Below are 27854 nucleotides of genomic sequence, written 5' to 3'. Positions count from 1 at the left end.
TTTCTGGCTTCCCTCACCGCCCCCTCTTTCTTTCGTTTCGCTAAAAGGAGAACGGTACCGGGGTAAAGGCGGAACTTACATTGTTACACTAAACACCACTTGTATGAAAAGAGAACTGTTACTAAGAAAACTTTAGCACGCTTACAATTTGCTTTTCCTCTTACTTATTGTGATTGTTACTATGTTAACTCCATCATGACACCGCCACAAACAACACCTAAGTCAACCCAAACACAGACATATGTAAGACAATAACCAACATTAAAGATGCAAGATTTTGTCCATTGTAGAAAACCACATACAATTGATAAATATATAAAACGCCAATGAAGAAGGACGCTCAGCTGTAGAGAGAAAGAAAGAAAGAAGAGAAAAGGAAGAGGAAAAAAAGAATTAAAAAAAATAAATAAATAAAAAGAGAAGAAAACAAAAATTAGGGATTCATTCTTTTCATTTATTTTTCAACTTGAAGCGGACTGCATGCAACTGAGGCAAAAAAAAGAAAAAAAAGAAAGATAAAGAAAAGAAAAAACAAGTCGCGTAAGGCGAAAATACAACATTTAGTCAAGTAGCTGTCGAACTCACAGAATGAAACTGAACGCAATGCAACGCAGCAAGACCGTATACTCGTAGCATCGTCAGTCCACCGCTCACGGCAAAGGCAGTGAAATTGACAAGAAGAGCGGGGTAGTACGTTGCGTTGAGAAGGATAGCACGCTTTTCTGTACCTCTCTTCGTTTTAACTTTCTGAGCGTGTTTTTAATCCAAACATATCATATCTATATGTTTTTGGAATCAGGAACCGACAAGAAATAAGATAAAAGTGTTTTTAAATTGATTTCGAAAATTTAATTTTGATAATAATTTTTATATATTTAATTTTCAGAGCTTGTTTTTAATCCGAATATAACATATTTATATGTTTTTGGAATCAGCAAATGATGGAAAATAAGATAAACGTAAATTTGGATCGTTTTATAAAAGAAATAATTTGTTTACAATTTTCAGATTTTTAATGACCAAAGTCATTAATTAATTTTTAAGCCACCACGCTGAAATGCAATACCGAAGTCCGGGCTTCGTCGTACATTACTTGACCAAAATTTCAACCAATTTTGTTGAAAAATGAGGGCGTGACAGTGCCGCCTCAACTTTCACGAAAAGCCGGATATGACGTCATCAAAGACATTTATCAAAAAATTGAAAAAAACGTATGGGGATATCATACCCAGGAACTTTCATGTCAAATTGTATAAAGATCGGTCCAGTAGTTTGGTCTGAATCGCTCTACACACACGCACACACACACACACACACACACACACACACACACACACACACACATACACCACGACCCTCGTCTCGATTCCCCCCTCGATGTTAAAACATTTAGTCATAACTTGACTAAATGTAAAAAGAAAAATGAAAAAAAAAATGGATTTTACACGTAATGTATGTCATGTACAGTAAGCAACAAAAATACACACACAAAGCAAATGGCATCATCTGTCGACTAGTCACAGAAACAAACCTGGTGAGGTATGCGTGTACTTTATACACGTGGAAGAAACCGGAACCATGCGTCTTTGTTATTGCCGATTACCAACTTCCCTAGCGTTATGCTTTGATGATCGGAAAAGGGATGTGTGAGACCATCCAATCACAGCCCCCGAATTCCCCCACGTGTCTTTCAGAATAGCTATATTGAAGGGTAAACCCAATGTAACTAACACACACACACACACAGAGGGAATAGCTAACGATAGGGGAGGCAACTGGATTGGTCTCCCTGTGCTCCGAGGTTGGCAAGCATGTCTGCCCTCTTGTTTCCAGGGATCTCGCAGTGGGCTGGGTACCACTGTGGCACCACTCGCCTCTGTTGTTCGGTGTGTGAGGAAGACCGCCTGAAAACATTCGCTTGTGGAGTCCTGAATAATGGTTGTAGACTGCACGAGGGCTTGCACTTCCGCAGTGTATTTTGAGCAGTGCGTTTCAGCGGGAGTGTTTGCAGAGCCATCAGAATGAACGTGGATCCAGAATTCACTGGGGTAATAATCTACACTCATGGCCAGAATGAGACTGTCACTGTCATGATCACTCTGGCAATCTCTGGGAGTGATCTGTGGACGGTATTCTGGATTCAGCGACTTCGAAATGTAGTAGCTTTATTACTGTATTCTGCAGCACATGTTTTTAAAAAAGTGTTCATCCTATGCAACAGACTTTTTGTCTCTCCCCCCTCCCTCTCCATGTCTATTACTGGCCAAACTGTTCAAACAGAGGATATAATATTTCAAACCCAGGAACTCAATTCAGCAAGACTGTAAATTTAACGCAAAAACATCAAACAATGTTGCCAGTACTTACTAGATTTTAAAGGTTAAAATACCGCAAAATAAAGTGTCAGATTGTGAGTTCTGGCGATTTCCATTGCACCTGACATCTGTACGTATCAACATAAACCAAGAGGTCTGTTCTGTGACCTTATGTCGGCTGTTTTAAACTGACCACAGTTTAATGGATTTGTTCTCCTTGCATTCTAGGCTACGAGTTCGATCGCTGTCGAGTGTCGGAGACGAGTACAAGTCGTCTACCGACGTACTTCAAAGTGTTGTTTCAGAAATTATAAAAATTTCACCTTCAGGTTTGCAAGCGTTTTCAGCAGTCTCCTGAAAAACCCAGCTGCTTTGCCGTTGTTATTAATAATGTCTTTTTTCAACTTTTTCATGGCAACTTTTTCCGCACCGGAACTGGTTCTCACTACCTTGCGGTTGCTTTGTTTATTTTCACCATATGTCTTCGGAGGAACAACTGGAGGCGTTTTCCTTGGTGCTCCTGGACAGAGGTTTTGCTTTTGCAGTTGACTTTTAAGGTTTTCTACATTGCCTTCGAGCTTTCTGTTTTGTGGAGCACTTTTGGGTCTGGCGTCTTTTTTAGTTACTTCCGGACTTTGAGGATTTGCTTCGCGAGCTTTTTGCTCCATTAGCATGCGCACTCTTTGCACTTGCCCAACAGTCTTGTGTTGCTCTTGTCCACTGTTGGCATCGTCTACTGCCTTGTTGCCAGGCTGTGTTGTACTGGTGTTTTTCTCATCACTGCTCTCTTGCGTTCTTGTCATTTGCCACAGAGACTCGTCCTCATGGACTGAACCTTTCCTGCGTCTCCAGACAGGCAGAGGTGAATCACTGCCAGAACAGCGCTCGGTGTCAGGGTATCTTTCTTCCCTTTCATTTAGCTCATGGGTATTCGCTGCTCCCTCTTCTTGCAGTATGCGCGTCACCTCTCCTTCCATTTCCTTTCCGATGACCTCGTAACGCTCGCAGGAGTAAGGCTCGTTGTGGTTCTTCACGTTCATCTCTCTGATCATGTTCACCATACGCTGGAGCTGCGGTGTCGGATTTTTGGCCCTGTTGTTGAAGACAATGTACCTGTTATCACATTCTTTCAGCACCTGTTGCAGCTCTTTGGGAGACCTTTGTTCAATCATGTTTTCTGCGCTCCCTTTGGCAGATTCTTCGTAGGCATCTCCGTGCGTGAAGAGAACGATCATGTAGTCGGTAATGCTGTCGTCGAACATGGTTTTCAGTCTACAGTATGTGTCGTACTGGTCTGATGTGTAGCGTTCGAGTTTGATGACGTACAAAATGACGTTTGGTCCCGGGTGCATTCCACATACTGTCGTGACGATGACTTCCCGTATTTCTTCGTGCGTTCTTTCCGTGTCGTATAAGCCTGGTGAGTCCATGATCTGAAAAGAAAGAAATACATAAACACTATAGCCGTATTTACTAGCCAGGTTTTGTATCAAATTAGATTTTTTAAACAGGGTATCCAAGCCATCACTAGTCTTGGGTTTGAATTAACTACATCACACCAAGAATGTCTTGACTGCAAGGAAATTCCATTGTTCATTTATATAGTGGTTTTCAGTGTAATGCGCCTGAGGCTACTACCTTGCCTCTGACTAGAATAGGGATTTGCTAGATTTAGGATTCGATTCCATTAAATCCGGCTACATATACGTATGTGTGTCTTGCCAGCACTAAACACAGAAAATAACATCCAAGAAATAACTTTTTAAAAAAAGAACAAAAAAAACTACTACAACAAACAACAAGTCGCGTAAGGCAAAAATACAACATTTATGTTATGTTATATGAAGTCTTATATCGCGCGCGTATCTCCAGACTCGGACTCAAGGCGCAGGGATCTATTTATGCCGTGTGAGATGGAATTTTTTACACAATACATCACGCATTCACATCGACCAGCAGATCGCAGCCATTTCGGCGCATATACTACTTTTCACGGCCTATTATTCCAAGTCACACGGGTATTTTGGTGGACATTTTTTTTATCTATGCCTATACAATTTTGCCAGGAAAGACCCTTTTGTCAATCGTGGGATCTTTAACGTGCACACCCCAATGTAGTGTACTCGAAGGGACCTCGATTTCTCGTCTCATCCGAAAGACTAGCACTTGAACCCACCACCTAGGTTAGGAAAGGGGGGAGAAAATTGCTAACGCCGTGACCCAGGGTCGAACTCGCAACCTCTCGCTTCCGAGCGCAAGTGCGTTACCACTCGGCCACCCAGTCAAGCTCAGTCGAACTCACAGAATAAAACTGAACGCATTGCATTTTTTTTCCGCAAGACCGTACACTCGTAGCATCGTCTGTCCACTGCTCGTGGCAAAGGCAGTGAAATTGACAATCCAGAAAAGCGCGGTAGCGGTTGCGCTGAGGAGGAAAGCACGCTTTTCTATATCTCTATTCTTTTTAACTTTCTGAACGTGTTTTTTAATCCAAACATATCATATCTATATGTTTTTGGAATCAGGAACCGACAAGGAACCGGCACGGTTGGCCTAGTGGTAAGGCGTCCGCCCCGTGATCGGGAGGTCGTGGGTTCGAACCCCGGCCGGGTCATACCTAAGACTTTAACATTGGCAATCTAGTGGCTGCTCCGCCTGGCGTCTGGCATTATGGGGTTAGTGCTAGGACTGGTTGGTCCGGTGTCAGAATAATGTGACTGGGTGAGACATGAAGCCTGTGCTGCGACTTCTGTCTTGTGAGTGGCGCACGTTATATGTCAAAGCAGCACCGCCCTGATATGGCCCTTCGTGGTCGGCTGGGCGTTGAGCAAACAAACAAACAAACAAACCGACAAGGAATAAGATGAAATTGTTTTTAAATCGATTTCGGAAATTTTATTTTAATCATAATTTTTATATTTTTCATTTTCAGAGCTTGGTTTTAATCCGAATATAACATATTTATATGTTTTTGGAATCAGAAAATGATGAAAAATAAGATAAACGTAATTTTGGATCGTTTTATAAAAAAATAAGTTAAATTACAATTTTCGGATTTTTAATGACCAAAGTCATTAATTGATTTTTAAGCCTCCAGGCTGAAATGCAATACCAAAGTCCGGCCTTCGTCGAAGATTGTTTTGCCAAATTTCAATTGATTTTATTGAAAAATGAGGGTGTGACAGTGCCGCCTCAACTTTAACAAAAAGCCGGATATGACGTCATCAAAGGCATTTATCGAAAAAATGAAAAAAACGTCCGGGGATATCATACCCAGGAACTCTCATGTAAAATTTCATAAAGATCGGTCCAGTAGTTTACTCTGAATCGCTCTACACACACACAGACACACACACACACACAGACACACACACACACACACACACAGACACACATACACCACGACCCTCGTCTCGATTCCCCCCTCTACGTTAAAACATTTAGTCAAAACTTGACTAAATGTAAAAAAAAAACCATAAATAACAATGAGGAATCAGGACTCCGATGCTGAAAAATAAGGTTTGTTCCACTGTTCTCATTCATGCAATGTATTAAACTAGCATACGACGCGCTTTTGATAAAATCATTACAGGTGCGTCTTAGTTATGAAAGATAATGTCTCTCAGACTTTGTGGCCAAAATCAGCAGAAAACGTTTCAAAACGTTTTCGTGAACGGACTTGTTTTACAACTTCAGAAACCTCAAAGAAACCATTGAACTAACACTGTTCATTGCTTTTTTTTTTTTTACACATTTAACTGGAGATGTCGTGTTTCAAAGCATATTTCGCCTTTACTATCGCCTGTCCATTGTTGCGTACTTTGTTAAATCAGACAATAACAACTGTAGATTTAATAGGCTTCACTGAAAAGAATGACATAACAAGAATAATTTAAAAACAACACACACACAAAACAAGAAAGGAACAAGAAACACACACTCCTTACCTCCAGAGTACATCCATTGTGTTGTTCAATATAGTGCTCGCATTTCTGGGTTACCGACTGCAATTCTAGAGTTGTGTCGAACAAGTTTTTGCCTAAAATTGTGTTCCCTGTGGCGCTTTTACCACTGCCAGTCTTTCCCAAAATAAGGACGCGAAAACATTCCCCTGGAAAACACAACAGTGTGGGATTGTAGAAATAACACAGTAAATTTGGCAAGATGAGTTCAAGCACGTCTTGCTAGTTAAAACGTAAACAGTATTTAAAAAAATGATAAAACTAAATTGCAATGTCTTTGCTCGTTTTACCACCGTCGATGCAATGAAATGTGATGTTAAATAAGCAGCTAAGAAAAATGAAATGACTCGGAGGAAAGTAAACTAATTGTATATGACCTAACTAGCCTACAAAGCTTTTCCCCTTTGTAACTGGAGAACATTTCCAGTTTCAACACATAGGACGTTAACAACCACGTTACCAAACCGTGAATATACTTGCTGCAAGGGTATTGCGTTGCTCCTGTGTGTTTTGTTTGTGCATTACTTGCATAATTAGAATGACTGACTGACTGTCTGATTGATTGGTTTTGTGCTTGATTGGTCAGTATCGGCCATATCGTAACATTATTTTGCCGCTTGACCTTGGATCTTTTTCTTAGTATGTCAATGTATCTTGTCTTGTTAGCGTTGACGTTTGAAATATTAGTACAGCTCTAGATTGATCTGCCCCCCCCCCTCCCCTTCTCTCTCTATCCGTATGTCTGTCTGTCTGTCTCTCCGCTCTCTCTCTCTCTCTCTCTCTCTCTCTCTCTCTCTCTCTCTCTCTCTCTCTCTCTCTCTCTCTCTCTCTCTCTCTCTTATCTCTCTCTTCGCACTAAACGCACGATAGAAAAATAATCTATTTGTTGCATCAGAATCAATCTGGCAATAGAGAGAAATAATATTCCTGTCAAACTTTTTTCTCCATTTTAGTCTGTGTGCGCGGTGACAAACCTGTTTGGAGCAAGTCAAAGATGTGGCCAGGAGTGCCGCGCAGGTGTTTGATTGCTTTCTTGAGGAGGCCAAAATCTTTCGCCGAAAGCCGACTCTCCATTCTGAAGCAGTGTGCGATTTCATCATCCAGCAGAGTCAGGTTCTCCATGGAGTCGAAGCCGTGCATGATAAGTGTGTTCAGAGTCAGCTCAGAGAGACCCTCCCTTGAGGCCCATGACCGCATCTCCAAATCTGCGAAAAATTATCAACTCAAGGAATATACAGAAGCTACACATTAAATCTCGGTCGATTAAAAATATTCGTCATAGGTTTCGGATGTTGACTAATACAAGCTAAATGTACATGACAGCAATCTGAGACCCATATTTAGGAAACCCCTAATTTTAACACAGTTTTTAACCTATTTTTTCGCTTCGCATTTTCTTCAGTTCTTGCTTCTCTACATCCCCGACCCCCCCCCCCCCCCCCCGCCCTCCCCCCATTCTTCTGTGTGCATGCAAGTCATGATTTTGTTTTAGATGTTTGACCACAAACCTATGACGGGTTTTGTTTTAGATGTTTGACCACAAACCTATGACGGGTTTTGTTTTAGATGTTTGACCACAAACCTATGACGGGTTTTGTTTTAGATGTTTGACCACAAACCTATGACGGGTTTTGTTTTAGATGTTTGACCACAAACCTATGACGGGTTTTGTTTTAGATGTTTGACCACAAACCTATGACGGGTTTTGTTTTAGATGTTTGACCACAAACCTATGACGGGTTTTGTTTTAGATGTTTGACCACAAACCTATGACGGGTTTTGTTTTAGATGTTTGACCACAAACCTATGACAGGTTTTGTTTTAGATGTTTGACCACAAACCTATGACGGGTTTTGTTTTAGATGTTTGACCACAAACCTATGACGGGTTTTGTTTTAGATGTTTGACCACAAACCTATGACGGGTTTTGTTTTAGATGTTTGACCACAAACCTATGACGGGTTTTGTTTTAGATGTTTGACCACAAACCTATGACGGGTTTTGTTTTAGATGTTTGACCACAAACCTATGACGGGTTTTGTTTTAGATGTTTGACCACAAACCTATGACGGGTTTTGTTTTAGATGTTTGACCACAAACCTATGACGGGTTTTGTTTTAGATGTTTGACCACAAACCTATGACGGGTTTTGTTTTAGATGTTTGACCACAAACCTATGACGGGTTTTGTTTTAGATGTTTGACCACAAACCTATGACGGGTTATGTTTTAGATGTTTGACCACAAACCTATGACGGGTTTTGTTTTAGATGTTTGACCACAAACCTATGACGGGTTTTGTTTTAGATGTTTGACCACAAACCTATGACGGGTTTTGTTTTAGATGTTTGACCACAAACCTATGACGGGTTTTGTTTTAGATGTTTGACCACAAACCTATGACGGGTTTTGTTTTAGATGTTTGACCACAAACCTATGACGGGTTTTGTTTTAGATGTTTGACAACAAACCTATGACGGGTTTTGTTTTAGATGTTTGACCACAAACCTATGACGGGTTTTGTTTTAGATGTTTGACCACAAACCTATGACGGGTTTTGTTTTAGATGTTTGACCACAAACCTATGACGGGTTTTGTTTTAGATGTTTGACCACAAACCTATGACGGGTTTTGTTTTAGATGTTTGACAACAAACCTATGACGGGTTTTGTTTTAGATGTTTGACCACAAACCTATGACGGGTTTTGTTTTAGATGTTTGACCACAAACCTATGACGGGTTTTGTTTTAGATGTTTGACCACAAACCTATGACGGGTTTTGTTTTAGATGTTTGACCACAAACCTATGACGGGTTTTGTTTTAGATGTTTGACCACAAACCTATGACGGGTTTTGTTTTAGATGTTTGACCACAAACCTATGACGGGTTTTGTTTTAGATGTTTGACCACAAACCTATGACGGGTTTTGTTTTAGATGTTTGACCACAAACCTATGACGGGTTTTGTTTTAGATGTTTGACCACAAACCTATGACGGGTTTTGTTTTAGATGTTTGACCACAAACCTATGACGGGTTTTGTTTTAGATGTTTGACCACAAACCTATGACGGGTTTTGTTTTAGATGTTTGACCACAAACCTATGACGGGTTTTGTTTTAGATGTTTGACCACAAACCTATGACGGGTTTTGTTTTAGATGTTTGACCACAAACCTATGACGGGTTTTGTTTTAGATGTTTGACCACAAACCTATGACGGGTTTTGTTTTAGATGTTTGACCACAAACCTATGACGGGTTTTGTTTTAGATGTTTGACCACAAACCTATGACGGGTTTTGTTTTAGATGTTTGACCACAAACCTATGACGGGTTTTGTTTTAGATGTTTGACCACAAACCTATGACGGGTTTTGTTTTAGATGTTTGACCACAAACCTATGACGGGTTTTGTTTTAGATGTTTGACCACAAACCTATGACGGGTTTTGTTTTAGATGTTTGACCACAAACCTATGACGGGTTTGTTTTAGATGTTTGACCACAAACCTATGACGGGTTTTGTTTTAGATGTTTGACCACAAACCTATGACGGGTTTTGTTTTAGATGTTTGACCACAAACCTATGACGGGTTTTGTTTTAGATGTTTGACCACAAACCTATGACGGGTTTTGTTTTAGATGTTTGACCACAAACCTATGACGGGTTTTGTTTTAGATGTTTGACCACAAACCTATGACGGGTTTTGTTTTAGATGTTTGACCACAAACCTATGACGGGTTTTGTTTTAGATGTTTGACCACAAACCTATGACGGGTTTTGTTTTAGATGTTTGACCACAAACCTATGACGGGTTTTGTTTTAGATGTTTGACCACAAACCTATGACGGGTTTTGTTTTAGATGTTTGACCACAAACCTATGACGGGTTTTGTTTTAGATGTTTGACCACAAACCTATGACGGGTTTTGTTTTAGATGTTTGACCACAAACCTATGACGGGTTTTGTTTTAGATGTTTGACCACAAACCTATGACGGGTTTTGTTTTAGATGTTTGACCACAAACCTATGACGGGTTTTGTTTTAGATGTTTGACCACAAACCTATGACGGGTTTTGTTTTAGATGTTTGACCACAAACCTATGACGGGTTTTGTTTTAGATGTTTGACCACAAACCTATGACGGGTTTTGTTTTAGATGTTTGACCACAAACCTATGACGGGTTTTGTTTTAGATGTTTGACCACAAACCTATGACGGGTTTTGTTTTAGATGTTTGACCACAAACCTATGACGGGTTTTGTTTTAGATGTTTGACCACAAACCTATGACGGGTTTTGTTTTAGATGTTTGACCACAAACCTATGACGGGTTTTGTTTTAGATGTTTGACCACAAACCTATGACGGGTTTTGTTTTAGATGTTTGACCACAAACCTATGACGGGTTTTGTTTTAGATGTTTGACCACAAACCTATGACGGGTTTTGTTTTAGATGTTTGACCACAAACCTATGACGGGTTTTGTTTTAGATGTTTGACCACAAACCTATGACGGGTTTTGTTTTAGATGTTTGACCACAAACCTATGACGGGTTTTGTTTTAGATGTTTGACCACAAACCTATGACGGGTTTTGTTTTAGATGTTTGACCACAAACCTATGACGGGTTTTGTTTTAGATGTTTGACCACAAACCTATGACGGGTTTTGTTTTAGATGTTTGACAACAAACCTATGACGGGTTTTGTTTTAGATGTTTGACCACAAACCTATGACGGGTTTTGTTTTAGATGTTTGACCACAAACCTATGACGGGTTTTGTTTTAGATGTTTGACCACAAACCTATGACGGGTTTTGTTTTAGATGTTTGACCACAAACCTATGACGGGTTTTGTTTTAGATGTTTGACCACAAACCTATGACGGGTTTTGTTTTAGATGTTTGACCATAAACCTATGACGGGTTTTGTTTTAGATGTTTGACCACAAACCTATGACGGGTTTTGTTTTAGATGTTTGACCACAAACCTATGACGGGTTTTGTTTTAGATGTTTGACCACAAACCTATGACGGGTTTTGTTTTAGATGTTTGACCACAAACCTATGACGGGTTTTGTTTTAGATGTTTGACCACAAACCTATGACGGGTTTTGTTTTAGATGTTTGACCACAAACCTATGACGGGTTTTGTTTTAGATGTTTGACCACAAACCTATGACGGGTTATGTTTTAGATGTTTGACCACAAACCTATGACGGGTTTTGTTTTAGATGTTTGACCACAAACCTATGACGGGTTTTGTTTTAGATGTTTGACCACAAACCTATGACGGGTTTTGTTTTAGATGTTTGACCACAAACCTATGACGGGTTTTGTTTTAGATGTTTGACCATAAACCTATGACGGGTTTTGTTTTAGATGTTTGACCACAAACCTATGACGGGTTTTGTTTTAGATGTTTGACCACAAACCTATGACGGGTTTTGTTTTAGATGTTTGACCACAAACCTATGACGGGTTTTGTTTTAGATGTTTGACCACAAACCTATGACGGGTTTTGTTTTAGATGTTTGACCACAAACCTATGACGGGTTTTGTTTTAGATGTTTGACCACAAACCTATGACGGGTTTTGTTTTAGATGTTTGACCACAAACCTATGACGGGTTATGTTTTAGATGTTTGACCACAAACCTATGACGGGTTTTGTTTTAGATGTTTGACCACAAACCTATGACGGGTTTTGTTTTAGATGTTTGACCACAAACCTATGACGGGGTTTGTTTTAGATGTTTGACCACAAACCTATGACGGGTTTTGTTTTAGATGTTTGACCACAAACCTATGACGGGTTTTGTTTTAGATGTTTGACCACAAACCTATGACGGGTTTTGTTTTAGATGTTTGACCACAAACCTATGACGGGTTTTGTTTTAGATGTTTGACAACAAACCTATGACGGGTTTTGTTTTAGATGTTTGACCACAAACCTATGACGGGTTTTGTTTTAGATGTTTGACCACAAACCTATGACGGGTTTTGTTTTAGATGTTTGACCACAAACCTATGACGGGTTTTGTTTTAGATGTTTGACCACAAACCTATGACGGGTTTAATACTCTTTCCCGAATTGTGAATTACAATTGAACAAATACTTGTAATGTTCTTAACTTTTACTCGAAGTAACTCTTTTGTGCAGGCACCAGATCGTGAAAGTTTCAAGTAATGTTTTGGTTGCTGTGTGATAATCGAAAAAGACACCCCTAGGTTACATAGTTAACAGATGTAAAAAAGCAGAGGGGGGGGGGGGGGGGGGGTGAAACGAAGTTAAACATCACAAAGATTATAGCGATCAGTATTAGAAAGCTTGGGGAAGTTTGACAGGAATATTATTTCTCTCTAATGCCAGATTGATTCTGATGCAACAAATAGATTATTTTTCTAACGTGCGTTTAGTGCGAATAAATCTTTCTTCTACGTGATTTGAATAGGGTAGGTAGATCGAAACACGTTTGTAATTCGCAGGGTCAGCGGAGCTTCCTGGTGTAAATAATGGAACTTATTTGGCCTCTTCTCAGGAAACAGAGAGAGAGAGATAAGAGAGAGAGAGAGAGCGACAGACAGACAGACAGACAGACAGACAGACAGACAGACAGACAGACAGACATACGGATAGAGATAGAAGGGGAGGGGGGGCAGATCAATCTACAGCTGTACTAATATTTCAAACGTCAACGCTAACAAGACAAGATACATTGACATACTAAGAAAAAGATCCAAGGTCAAGCGGCAAATGTTACGATATGGCCGATACTGACCACAGTTTATACTTTTTCAACAAGGAAAATGACTGCACAACCACCTCCACCACCCTCACCCCCCATCCCCTCCCCCCTCTGCCACCACGACCCTCACACACAGGTAAACACTCAAATCCCACATCGTTTTATGAAAGACGCGGTAGTTTTGCATGCGCACCATCAGATGACACGATATCGTCTCTGTCAAATGAGTCTTTCTTGTACAGGGTTGGGTTTTGTCGCCCTGCCCAGGACTTATGCTTCAGATCACCAGAGCTGTTCTTTGGTCCGTCCTGAAATACAACAAGGTTTAAACAGCGATGTATTGCAGTTACACAATCTTGTCTTAAGAGAACATTCTATGTATGTAGGTTCACTTTACATTTTGTTAAACTAAACTTAACATTTAAAAATACATTTGAGAACGTCGATGTTTATCTTGAGATAGTCCCAGCTTAAAGGGTCACATTTTCTCATTCTATTTCTCTGTCTATTTCTTTGTCTCTGTCTGTTTCTCTCTCTCTCTCTCTCTCTCTCTCTCTCTCTCTCTCTCTCTCTCTCTCTCTCTCTCTCTCTCTCTCTCTCTCTCTCTCTCTCTCTCTCTCTCTCTCTCTCTCTCTCTCTCTCTCTCTCGGGGAGCTTGAAGGATTAAATGATTGTGGATAAACAGACACAGCGACAAGCAGATAGGCAGACATCGACACATTGGGTCACACACACACACGCACACACAAACACACACACACACACACACACACACACACATACACACACACACACACAGACACACACACACACACACACATACATACACACACACATTGACAAGAAGGCGGTTAACATGCTGCAAATGGGTAATCACATCAAAGAATAACGAATTACATAAAACGCCAGTCAGTTTCTTGCTCAACTTATACCTTTACCACCCAAGCACAAGTGAAAGAGAAACACTGTCTTTAGGCCACAAAAAAAAATTCTGTTTCTGGTAACATGGCTAAACAAAATAGGGTCGGTAGGTAGGGATTTTTTTATTTTTTTTTTTTTTTTTTTTTTTTTTACCCCAAATGTATACCAATAAAACTAACTTTAAAAATCGCGCAAAGAGACTGGATTCACTATACATAGAGACAAGACACTCAACACATTTACAAATCGTCAGCGGACTTTCGTTTTCACACGTTTTTGTTGTTCATTTTCTCACCCTGGCCTTTACCACCAAAAAAAAAAAAAAAAAAAATTTTGAGTTTGGAAACATTTTTTTTTAGGGTCGGCGCCGAAATTTAGGGTCGGTCGGGTGACCAGAAACAGACAATTTTTTTTTTGGCCTTAGCTAGCTCTCACCTTGCCAGCGTGTACGGTTCTCCTTAAAGGCACGTCGGGTTTCGTCTTGCACGACGGTTTGCAATATAAACCTGACACCAGCAAGTCAGCGATGTTCCTTGGAACATCATTTCTGAACTTCATCAACAGCTTGCAGATGTCGTCGGCGAGTTGACTGGCCGTTCCCCGTGTGAGTTGGACACACGCTGAAAAGAGGCTAGTCCACATTCTTTCATCTGTTGTAGGGGTGCTGAGTGCATCTCTGTAATGAAGACAGGGGCATGTACTGGATTTCACTCTAATCTGACAAGACATACTCAGGTAGTCACAGTATGATCTTTGTGATTACACGTGATCTGGTCTAAAACATTGCCTTGGTCACAGTTATGGTTCAAACAAACCCTCGGCTTGTATAATATGCCTTTATTAGGCCAAAAAAAAAATTTGTCTGTTTAGGGTAACATGACCAAAAAAAGTAGGGTCGGTAGGTAGGTAGGTTTTTTTTTTTTGTGTGTGTGTGTGTGTGTGTGTGTGTAAATGCTATGTTGGCTGAACATTCACTTCTTATATTTTGATGAATACATGTTTCAAAACTAACGTATAAATAAAACAGAGAGAAAGGGAGAGAAAGAAACGCCAAATGTCTCTTTTTAGCATTTTTACCTCTTTTTTTTATATTTAGTCAAGTTTTGACTAAATATTTTAACATCGAGGGGGAATCGAAACGAGGGTCGTGGTGTATGTGCGTGTGTGTGTGTGTCTGTCTGTGTGTGTGTGTAGAGCGATTCAGACTAAACTACTGGACCGATCTTTATGAAATTTGACATGAGAGTTCCTGGGTATGAAATCCCCGAACGTTTTTTTCATTTTTTGGATAAATGTCTTTGATGACGTCATATCCGGCTTTTCGTGAAAGTTGAGGCGGCACTGTCACGCCCTCATTTTTCAACCAAATTGGTTGAAATTTTGGTCAAGTAATCTTCGACGAAGCCCGGACTTCGGTATTGCATTTCAGCTTGGTGGCTTATAAATTAATAAATGACTTTGGTCATTAAAAATCTGAAAATTGTAAAAAAAAATAAAAATTTATAAAACGATCCAACTTTACGTTTATCTTATTCTCCATCATTTGCTGATTCCAAAAACATATAAATATGTTATATTCGGATTAAAAACAAGCTCTGAAAATTAAATATATAAAAATTATTATCAAAATTAAATTGTCCAAATCAATTTAAAAATACTTTCATCTTATTCCTTGTTGGTTCCTGATTCCAAAAACATATAGATATGATATGTTTGGATTAAAAACACGCTCAGAAAGTTAAAACAAAGAGAGGTACAGAAAAGCGTGCTATCCTTCTTAGCGCAACTACTACCCCGCTCTTCTTGTCAATTTCACTGCCTTTGACATGAGCGGTGGACTGACGATGCTACGAGTATACGGTCTTGCTGAAAAATGGCATTGCGTTCAGTTTCATTCTGTGAGTTCGACAGCTACTTGACTAAATATTGTATTTTCGCCTTACGCGACTTGTTTCTTTTTTTTTTTGAAATCAAAAAAAAGTTTTTGGGTCGGCGCCAAATCGATAGGGTCGGTCGGGTTACCCTAAACAGACAATTTTTTGGGGGGGGCCTTACTTTGCTTATCACATTCAAATACGTAGTCATACTATCCGGCATAAAGCTGCATGTTTTGGAATCAGGAACCGACAAGGAATAAGATGAAAGTGTTTTTAAATTGATTTGGAAAATTTAATTTTGATAATAATTTTTATATTTTTCATTTTCAGAGCTTGTTTTTAATCCGAATATAACATATTTATATGTTTTTGGAATCAGCAAATGATGAAGAATAAGATAAACGTAAATTTGGATCGTTTTATAAAAAACATATTTTTTTTACAATTTTCAGATTTTTAATGACCAAAGTCATTAATTAATTTTTAAGCCACCAAGCTGAAATGCAATACCGAAGTCCGGGCTTCGTCGAACATTACCCGACCAAAATTTCAACCAATTTGGTTGAAAAATGAGAGCGTGACGGTGCCGCCTCAACTTTCACGAAAAGCCGGATATGACGTCATCAAAGACATTTATCAAAAAAATGAAAAAAACGTTCGGGGATTTCATACCCAGGAACTCTCATGTCAAATTTCATAAAGATCGGTCCAGTAGTTTAGTCTGAATCGCTCTACACACACACACACACACACACACAGACACAGACAGACACACGCACATACACCACGACCCTCGTCTCGATTCCCCCTCTATGTTAAAACATTTAGTCAAAACTTGACTAAATGTAAAAAAAAACAAGTCGCGTAAGGCGAAAATACAATATTTAGTCAAGTAGCTGCCATTTTTCAGCAAGACCGTATACTCGTAGCATCGTCAGTCCACCGCTCATGGCAAAGGCAGTGAAATTGACAAGAAGAGCGGGGTAGTAGTTGCGCTAAGAAGGATAGCACGCTTTTCTGTACCTCTCTTTGTTTTAACTTTCTGAGCGTGTTTTTAATCCAAACATATCATATCTATATGTTTTTGGAATCAGGAACCGACAAGGAATAAGATGAAAGTGTTTTTACATTGATTTGGACAATTTAATTTTGATAATAATTTTTATATATTTAATTTTCAGAGCTTGTTTTTAATCCGAATATAACATATTTATATGTTTTTGGAATCAGCAAATGATGGAGAATAAGATAAACGTACATTTGGATCGTTTTATAAATTTTTATTTTTTTTTACAATTTTCAGATTTTTAATGACCAAAGTCATTAATTAATTTTTAAGCCACCAAGCTGAAATGCAATACCGAACCCCGGGCTTCGTCGAAGATTACTTGACCAAAATTTGAACCAATTTGGTTGAAAAATGAGGGCGTGACAGTGCCGCCTCAACTTTTACGAAAAGCCGGATATGACGTCATCAAAGACATTTATCAAAAAAATGAAAAAAACGTTCGGGGATTTCATACCCAGGAACTCTCATGTCAAATTTCATAAAGATCGGTCCACACACACACACACACACACACGCACGCACATACACCACGACCCTCGTTTCGATTCCCCCTCGATGTTAAAATATTTAGTCAAAACTTGACTAAATATAAAAAGAGAAAAACAAAACAAAACACAAAAACAAACAAAATACAAGACACATAAACAAAAACAAGAATACACATCACTTGCGTCAAAACCAAGATTGCTCTTCGCGGTTTACCCCACAGCATGCGTCAAACAATGAAGCCTTTGAGACAAACAAACAAATCAAAGGAACTCTCACATTCTTGAAGTGCTTACTTTTTTTTTTTTTTTTTTTTTTTTTTTTTGTATTTGCCAAGTGCTTACTGATATTCTGTGAAGGGGATGCATCCATGGTGATACATTAAATCAGCCATGCATTGCAATCGGATCTTGTTCTTGATCAAGCAGCGGACGCATTTACTACTGTTTGCTCCTGCTGTTGCGGCAGATTCTTTTGGCAAACTCGTGTCCCATGTCTCAGGCTGCAGGCAGCCCTCTGCTGGTGGTTGCTGTGTCAAAACTTCCTCGTCGGTCGTGTATGTGTTAGGAATAATGTGTGGGTACCAGTCCAAAAGGTAGGGAAAGATGTCCTTCTTGAAATCTTCCACACCCATTTCGTGTAGGTGGAGCCATACTCTTCTGCCCTGGAAAACAAAACAAAAAGTGAATAATGTCAATAAAAAATAAACTTTTGTGGGCAAAATATATGTGTGTACCTGGGTGTACGCGCGTGTGTGTGTGTGTGTGTGTGTGTGTGTGTGTGTGTGTGTGTGTGTGTGTGTGTGTGTGTGTGAGTGTGTATGTGTGTGTGTGTGTGCGTGTGTGTGTGTGTGTGTGTGTGTGTGTGTGCGTGCGTGTGTGTGTGTGTGTGTGTGTGTGTGTGAGAGTGTGTGTGTGTGTGTGTGTGTGTGTGTGTGTGTGTGTGTGAGTGTGTGTGTGTGTGTGTGTGTGTGTGTGTGTGTGTGTGTGTGATGTGTACGTTCTTGCTTTATGTGCGTCCATGTGCATGCGTGCGTGAGTTGTTGCCGTGTTGTGGGTGTATGAGCCTTTTCATTCCTGTGTGGTCTTGAAAGCGTGCAAGTGCGACCGAGAGTGTGTGTTTGTAATATGCAGAAGAGTACCCGATCTCTACGGGTAGGTAAGTCCGTTGCCCACAGACGTTCCACATCAATGTTGTTGAGGTGCCCCTTCTCCAGAAGAATGTCAATGAGACAATCAGGTTCCACGGTATCCAGAAACGCCAGCAGCAAGTGCCTTAAAAGAAGCTGTAGGTCTTTGGGGGTACCTGACAACAAAATAGCTCCCATGAACGTCTGCGCAGTGAAGTGCATAGCCACAACAATTGTGGACATAAACAATTTTAATTTTCAACTTTTGTCTGCATCTCTGAAAACAAGAAAGATGTTGACCTTGTAGTAATGTTCCGTTTGAAAAATATATCTAAATATATGCGGTTTAAGCTAAGGTTGTATGGCAAGCAACGGTTATTTTCGCTTTGTGTCGTAACCGTAATTACTTTCTGGGCTCTGATCCATATTGTTTAAGGTGCAGACGATACAATTACACTGAGCACAAAAAGTTAAGGATTTTGTTTCTTTAGAGGTATAGGCCAGATGTTTCATAGCAGGTTTTGGTCAGAAACACGTACATGTTTATTTTAAGATCTGCTTTTTATATTTAGTCAAGTTTTGACTAAATATTTTAACGTAGAGGGGGGAATCGAGACGAGGGTCGTGGTGTATGTGTGTGTGTCTGTCTGTCTGTCTGTCTGTGTGTGTGTGTAGAGCGATTCAGACCAAACTACTGGACCGATCTTTATGAAATTTTACATGAGAGTTCCTGGGATTGATATCCCCGAACGTTTTTTTCATTTTTTTGATAAATGTCTTTGATGACGTCATATCCGGCTTTTCGTGAAAGTTGAGGCGGCACTGTCACGCCCTCATTTTTCAACCAAATTGGTTGAAATTTTGGTCAAGTAATCTTCGACAAAGCCCGGACTTCGGTATTGCATTTCAGCTTGGTGGCTTAAAAATTAATTAATGACTATGGTCATTAAAAATCGGAAAATTGTAAAAAAAAAATAAAAATTTATAAAACGATCCAAATTTACGTTCATCTTATTCTCCATCATTTTCTGATTCCAAAAACATATAAATATGTTATATTTGGATTAAAAACAAGCTCTGAAAATTAAATATATAAAAATTATTATCAAAATTAAATTGTCGAAATCAATTTAAAAACACTTTCATCTTATTCCTTGTCGGTTCCTGATTCCAAAAACATATAGATATGATATGTTTGGATAAAAAACACGCTCAGAAAGTTAAAACAAAGAGAGGTACAGAAAAGCGTGCTATCCTTCTTAGCGCAACTACTACCCCGCTCTTCTTGTCAATTTCACTGCCTTTGCTATGAGCGGTGGACTGACGATGCTACGAGTATACGGTCTTGCTGAAAAATGGCATTGCGTTCAGTTTCATTCTGTGAGTTCGACAGCTACTTGACTAAATGTTGTATTTTCGCCTTACGCGACTTGTTATATTTAGTCAAGTTTTGACTAAATATTTTAACATCGAGGGGGAATCGAAACGAGGGTCGTGGTGTATGTGCGTGTGTGTGTGTGTGTGTGCGTGTGTGTGTGTGTCTGTGTGTGTGTGTAGAGCGATTCAGACTAAACTACTGGACCGATCTTTATGAAATTTGACATGAGAGTTCCTGGGTATGAAATCCCCGAACGTTTTTTTCATTTTTTTGATAAATGTCTTTGATGACGTCATATCCGGCTTTTCGTGAAAGTTGAGGCGGCACTGTCACGCCCTCATTTTTCAACCAAATTGGTTGAAATTTTGGTCAAGTAATCTTCGACAAAGCCCGGACTTCGGTATTGCATTTCAGCTTGGTGGCTTAAAAATTAATTAATGACTTTGGTCATTAAAAATCTGAAAATTGTAAAAAAAAAATAAAAATTTATAAAACGATCCAAATTTACGTTCATCTTATTCTCCATCATTTGCTGATTCCAAAAACATATAAATATGTTATATTCGGATTAAAAACAAGCTCTGAAAATTAAATATATAAAAATTATTATCAAAATTAAATTGTCGAAATCAATTTAAAAACACTTTCATCTTATTCCTTGTCGGTTCCTGATTCCAAAAACATATAGATATGATATGTTTGGATAAAAAACACGCTCAGAAAGTTAAAACAAAGAGAGGTACAGAAAAGCGTGCTATCCTTCTTAGCGCAACTACTACCCCGCTCTTCTTGTCAATTTCACTGCCTTTGCCATGAGCGGTGGACTGACGATGCTACGAGTATACTATAAAAATGGCATTGCGTTCAGTTTCATTCTGTGAGTTCGACAGCTACTTGACTAAATATTGTATTTTCGCCTTACGCGACTTGTTTCTATCCTCTGCTGAAACTTGATTTTGATTTAAACAGTATTTGAGTATGACTGTCACGTTTCAATATATCACTTAAGGTGATTATGAACCGGTTAATTACTACTAATTAACTAACCACACCACGATCCACTCTCGCAGTCATACAATTAAATAGAGTCAACAAAAGTATAAGTTTCAGACGCCTGTTTATGTATAAACTCGCCACCTCCCTCGAGCCTTCACTCAAAATATGTTCCTTTTACGTTCTCAACACGTAAAAAACCCGTGATCACTGACAAAATGCCAGTAGTATATAGAAAATTATAGTAACACGCTGATCCCGTGTAAATACAGTCAAATGAGAATGTTCTGTTCAAAAAGCTCTAGTTCATGCAGGGGTCAACACCCCACGTTGTCACTACTCCAATGAAATCACAGATAAGAAAAGACAACGGTGGTCAACGGGGTGCGTAAGACACGGTGCACTTAGCTTTCTTTCTGCTGCTGCTGCTTAGCCGGTACGCTGGTTAGCCGGTTCGCTGGTTAGCCGGTCCGCTGGTTAGCCGGTTCGCTGGTTAGCCGGTCCTCTGGTTAGCCGGTCTCCTGGTTAGCCGGTCTCCTGGTTAGCGTAGCTTCAACAGGTCCCGCCAAAGTCAGCCGTGCAGATGTTACAGGAACCCGTAACAAAGCGAAGCGAAGGCTGCAAACAGAAAGCATCGGTGCACTAAACATGTCAGCTACCCCTCACCCACCACCTTAAAACATGTCATCTTTAAATATCTCATCGAGCACGTGGGCCTGCACAAAACGGACTTTTTACAACAACAAAACAGCCATTTTCCGTCCTTCTCTCCCTATCTGCAAAAACCATATACAGATTAGTATTTTAGCGTCACAGAGAGTAAATTATGCGCTAACCTGGAAAGAACAACAGAGAGTATTTCATTCCACAAACACAGACTCATCAACAGCGTTAAATAATGATTTATTACCTCAAAAGCCTATGATTGTACTCTCAATGGAAGCAAAGTCCGCCTCCTCCCTGGAACAGCCTCTGTTCGTCAACAGTGACCAAAAACCTCCAGAACCCCTTGTCGAATCCTTATGCGAAAGCCATCGCCGACGAAGGAATGTTGACGACTTGTCCTCAGCAAAATATGTGGCAGTGTGAAGGAAATAACCGGTGGAAGCTCCCCTAGAGTGCCGAATACAATATTCGGTGAAAAACCATCATACTCTAGAAACTGTGTATTAGATCCTTCCCCTTCTGCCGCTGGGTGTCAAGTGCCCCGTGCTTGTGTCTCTCTCAGACAACCTAGCCAATAACACGTGACTGACCTTGTCACAAAACCAGTCCAGCTATACACAATTCTGCCTCCCCAAGCAGAAAAAAGACACGAGAAACTCAATCCCTGAAAATCCTGTGTGCGCTGTCAGCGAAAAACCGTCAGCCCTATGACAGCAGAAACCTCCACTGTAAAACTCGTGCGCAGCAAACCCTCCGTGTTCATTGAGCACTGTCAGCAAACTCTGCTGTAGCCCAATATCACGTACAGGCGCTTTCTATCATAATCGACCAAGAACAGGCACTCCACCGAGTGACACTTTCTTGGTCTCTGTCACCCGATCGTGACAATGACGTCACAGGTCTTTGACCACACCTACCCTGAAAAATAACGGTTTATGACGGAGTGATTCACTAAGAACCGTCGAAACCGTGAATAAAACTGAACGATTTTTCAGAATGTTTACATCATTGAGGGCCCCAAAGGGGGGGTATCATCACGATCACGGGAAAGGAAATTTTAGCTTTCACGATCACAGTTACCTTGATTTTTGTTTTCACGATCACGAACACCAGTGGCAAATCACGGTCACGGTAAAAGTTGCATGTACGGAAAGCTCGTGTCAAAGTAAACACAACCACACAGTAATTCGCTCCTCTGGATCTATTGTTTATTCAACACAAAGTGAGAACTGTTGCACTTTTTTATCATTATTATTTGAATTCCCTTTCATACACACATAGAAATACATATCATGATTTGTAATCAGTAACAAGAATGTTGTTTTCATTGTTCTCTCTCTCTCTCTCTCTCTCTCTCTCTCTCTCTCTCTCTCTCTCTCTCTCTCTCTCTCTCTCTCTCTCTCTCCACTCATACACATTCAACTCCCACACCCTCACTCACACACATGAATATAATGTATGTGTGATGGGCTCTTTATTTTCAACTTTGCCATACAATTTGAGATACACCATCGCCTGGTTTCATGGCCTTGAAAAACAAACAGGAATGCTACAGGTCAAAAATGGTTTTACCTGAAAGAAGCGCGCAGTGCCAGAGGCGAAGCCACAAGCCTGAGCCTGCGAAGCAGGCGAGCCAACTAGGGGGGTCCGGGGGCATGCCCCCCCGGAAATTTTTTCAAATCGGTGCAATCTGGTGCATTCTGGGCATCATTTTCAGGGCTGTAATAGTGTTGTGATCTTGTTAAAAATCCCATTTTAGCCTCCCCCCACCACCATTCAACACACCTCCAAACTGGTGAAAACAACACTACTGTGCGCTGGCTTCATCAGAGACCGGCGCCCGATCGCGTTGCGCAAAATTCACACGAATCGTTTTTGCGGAAATTTTTCAACCTCACCGGAATAAATTTGACTTTACCGAATTTTGAAAACGGCTTTATCGGATTTCCGGCAATTACCGGAAAAGTAGCATGCCTGACAAAATCCCCAACGAACATGACTTTGACTGATCGTCTTTGACATTAGGATCAAGTGACCCAAACTGGCACGTCTCCCCGCCATTGTTTCTGAATTTAACCCATTGTTGATATTAAAGTTTACAAGCGCTAAAATAAATCCAAGCTTAATGCAAAGAAGCGACAATTAGAATCTATGCCAAGCGTGTCCACGGCGTTGCTGGGATGAAAAACACATTTCTAGTTTCGGTTTTGGCTACACGCAGACTCGATCTCGAGCCAGTCGAGGTCACACTGAGCGAGTGACAGCCGGACGTAGCAATGTGGACAATGTCAATGATCTCACTCAAACTCAAAGATCTTGAACAAATGTCAAGATCTTTGCCTACATTCAGAACAGTCATAGAGCAACATAGATCAACATACCTTGATATTTCGTCTTCGGAAAGACCGACCCGTAGCCTGACCTTTCCACCAAGGAAGGCATTCTCGCCGCCTGCTTTGGTCTGGCTTGAATCCACAAAATATAACAGAAGTTCGATGACAGTACCGCTGCACGCCATTTTTGATCTTCGAATTCGAATTTGACTGAATGCACTCAAAACTTTTGCACGAAGCCCTTCCATTGGATGAAGTTTGGCAGACTTTTGCAATTTGCCTTCTGATTGGATTTTTTTGTGTGTGATTGGTTCTCTTAAAGGGAAGCAATCGCTGTCAAAATCATATTTCTGAATGTGTTGTTGCTTCCCTTCAATCGGGATTGACTCCTTGACGAATAGAGGATCATAGAGTACGTGATACAGCTGTGAAAAATGTACGTTGAAAATAAAATGCTTTGCAATAATGCCCATCACGATCACGAAAACAAATGACGATCACGATCACGAGACTTGATTTTTTTGTCATCACGGATCACGGGCAAAGTCCCATCACGATCACAGAAATGAAAATTTCGGCAATCACGGTCACAGAAAGGTCAAAAAACGCCAATCACGATCACGATTTTAAACCCTTTGGGGCCCTCATCATTGACTTCTTCAAGTTAAGTCTTAGCTAACAGGGCATACCGATTTCGTAAAATCTGAAGCGCGGTCATTGTTGATTTAGTGTGTGTCAAGGAGCGACTGCAAGTCTGGAAGACGGTAAGAAATCCTGGTTTACAATGGTGCTTTTGCTGGGTAGCTGCAACTGATATGCAATAAATCTAAAACTATACAAAGCAGCTTTTCCAAATTACACAGGACGATGCAAAAGGGTTTTTTCTGCATTCGTGCAATTATTTAGAGCAAACAGATTATGCGAATAGACGTTGCCACGGGTTTTCGCTAATGATAGGGGAATATTCGTGACGCAACAGAGTCAAAGGTGACACACATGTAACTTCGTTTGTATATGGAGTGGTTGTGCCACTACATCTCTGTCAAATTTCAGAAACATTCTTTGACTAGCTCAAAAGCTGTATCCGTTTGAAAACAAGTTCTAAAAAAAAGTCCATGTTGTCAAACGCTCACACAAAACACACCACAGACACATACACACTTCAAAGACAAAAGAACAAATGATACAGATCTTAAAAAAAGAAACTAAGCTTGAATCACCTCTGTAAAATCAACCTAGCGCACCACCCTGATTTGAGTTTAGCGCATGTCATCGTCTACAAATAGAACAGCTCGGTCAAGTTATCAATTCTTCTTTCTTAACGTTTTGAGACTAAAACTTGACACATATGTAGTGGCACAATAACTTGCTAAGCAAACACAGTTGCGTACATGTCACATTTGGCGTTTGCAACATTCAAAAATTGTTAACAAAAAACCGTTACAACGTCCATTCTTAGGCTCTGTTTGGTCTAAGTAATGGCACACATACAGACGAGGGTCTTTGTTACCGTCCTGTGTAATTTGTGAGGTGCTACATGTACTCTTAGCCTTATTGCATATCAACTGCAGCTACCCAGCAAAACCACCATCAAAACACAGGATTTCTTTTCATTTTCCAAACTTGCGGACGCTCTCTTTCATATAATGGATCAGCCTGGCTGAGAGGCACATTGAAACGAAATGGGTTTGCGTACGTGCGTGCGAAAAAAAAAAGAATGTAATCGGAAAGGTAAACATCGTTCTGTCTTCTCAATACTTCATGTGCTTTTTTTCCGAAGGCTCAGAAAGACTTACTGATTATCAGCGTACACTCCTTATTTATTTGACACATCAAAATCCGCTTTGTTTTCCTTACCTGGGAACAGTGGTCCTGCCATGGTGTTGCAGATAGGTATCACACCTGGCCCGGCAACTTTGACTCAATGTTGGGGAAACATCTCCGGTACACATGCTTGAGAAAGAACAGAGATTTGTTTCTGTTACAAAACACATTTCTCTAATACATTTAAAAAATATATATATTTGTGCGGAAACGTCCGTGGGGAACTCTATTCGAAGGAATGTGCGTCTACGTGTGTTTATAAGTGTGTGAATCGTCGCTCCGATGATCAGAGTTTCAAAAGAAAGAGGCACTATGTCGCGCGAACACTGCATAATCTACACATCGGAGTCTGTTATTCGCTGCGATGGCTTGTTTTTACTGGTCAACCACGTGTCATTGTTGGACCCACTAAAGCGGAGAGCAACTCTTCCACAACGCTTGGAAATCGTGACAGAGCTATTACCGAACATCGTATAGTTTCATGCTCATTCATGCGTTCCGTTGTACACGAGCCATAAGTGACTTTTGTGACGAGACATTCCGTGTGTGCAGCAGTGAATAACAGGTAAAAGGATTCTTCGTTTGAAAGGCTTCTTCATTGAAACCATTCTTCGTGCCCTACATTCAATAAATAGGCCTACAGCAAGCGACTTCCAACCAAACAAAAGATTACGTGTTTGCGAAAAGAACGAAACTACGATTGTATGTATCTAGTGTAGTTTTATAGGAAAGAGACTATTCTTTTTAAATGTAATATTACTGGATGTTTGCTTCATTCTGCGGCTGTACAAATAAAATCAGTGTCAAGTAACGTCTAGGAACACGTTACACCTTCGCTGTCAGCGTCGAAATAAGAAACCCGCACACCCAACCGGAAGATAAACACACACACACTCGCTCTCTCGTTCGCTCTACTTGCATATATAGATGTGTGTGTGTGTGTGTGTGTGTGTGTGTGTGTGTGTGTGTGTGTCTCCCTCTCTTTCTTTCTCTCTCTCTCGTCAAATCGTCAAATCCTCTCTCTCTCTCTTTCTCTCTCTCTCTCTCTCTCTCTCTCTCTCTTTTTCTTTCTCTCTCTCTCTCTCTCTCTCTCTCTTTCTTTCTCTCTCTCTCTCTCGTCAAATCGTCAAATCCTCTCTCTCTTTCTCTTTCTCTCTCTCTCTCTCTCTCTCTCTCTCTCTCTCTCTCTCTCTCTCTCTCTCTATCTCTATCTCTCTATCGCTCTCTCTCTCTCTCTCTCTCTGAGTCTCTCTCTCTCTCTTTTCTCTCTTTTACGTCCGTTTGTCCAAGGTGCTCATATCCCAAACGTGCTCGTGGATATATCATACTTATTCTCTTCGAATTCCACACAATGTTTTATTTCCGTGTACCCAATAGTCGAAATTACAGCGGTTCTCAACATGCTCCAGATAGCAAGAATGCACCTAACACGAAGTGTTACATTCTTTTCGTGATACAATAGCAAAAGGGTTGATCGGACTCGGGTATGATTTCGCCAGTTTTCGAGAGCAGGATAAATAACTAAGATGAAAGAGTGTTGTTGCATTCACATCAAATTAAGTTTTTTTCAATACAAACTGACCGATGAACAAAATTGCCAAATGGAAATTTGTTAGCAGCGTAGTTCTGAATCAAACAAACAACAAAGCAACTACACACCGCAAAATGAATACCTGCACATCAATAATAACAATATAAAAAATATAAAAAAGCGATAATGAAATAAACAAATAAATAAAAAAGGAGTTTACCAACCGTAGAATAAATCTCAAAACCATGTGTTTCGCTTCAAAATGATATTTTGTTGTCGATGAAAACTTTCCAACGGCTTTACGACTGTGTTTAACCCGTCAGACGTCTTGGAATACATGAACTGAACTGAACAAGACATGTGTCGGATAGTCCTGAACATATCCGGTCGACGCACTGTGGCATATTTAACACGTCTTACGATAAGGACATCGAAAAAGTAAGTGTGAATGCCTTTCGTTCTCGGAGCGTAGAGCGAGATATTGTGAGTAGACAAAAAAATGACCCAGTTTCATAGCTATAATGTGTACTGTAACCATGGATTGCACAAGTCTAGTCATTGCACTTCCCAATATGAAAATACTCTCTGTACCTCTGCCTCGGTGTTTGTGTATATATATTATAAGATG

At 40.1% G+C, this 27854-nt stretch overlaps 1 protein-coding gene across 1 annotated transcript; it reads right to left on the bottom strand.

The window, feature by feature from the left end:
- Positions 1-872: 872 nt before the first annotated feature.
- Positions 873-27672, bottom strand: LOC138961430 (uncharacterized). Its single transcript, XM_070333076.1, has 9 exons — positions 27451-27672; positions 25729-25824; positions 18514-18677; positions 17717-18036; positions 14376-14616; positions 13213-13327; positions 7252-7482; positions 6263-6426; positions 873-3748 (listed from the first exon to the last, which is right to left on the bottom strand). Exons 2-9 carry the CDS (start codon positions 25748-25750, stop codon positions 2624-2626), a joined length of 2382 nt encoding a protein of 793 aa, XP_070189177.1. The 5' UTR covers positions 25751-25824; positions 27451-27672; the 3' UTR covers positions 873-2623.
- Positions 27673-27854: the final 182 nt, after the last annotated feature.

This window comes from Littorina saxatilis, linkage group LG3 (assembly GCF_037325665.1).
Source record: "Littorina saxatilis isolate snail1 linkage group LG3, US_GU_Lsax_2.0, whole genome shotgun sequence".
NCBI lineage: Eukaryota > Metazoa > Mollusca > Gastropoda > Littorinimorpha > Littorinidae > Littorina > Littorina saxatilis.
This window is presented reverse-complemented; position numbering and strand designations above follow the sequence as displayed.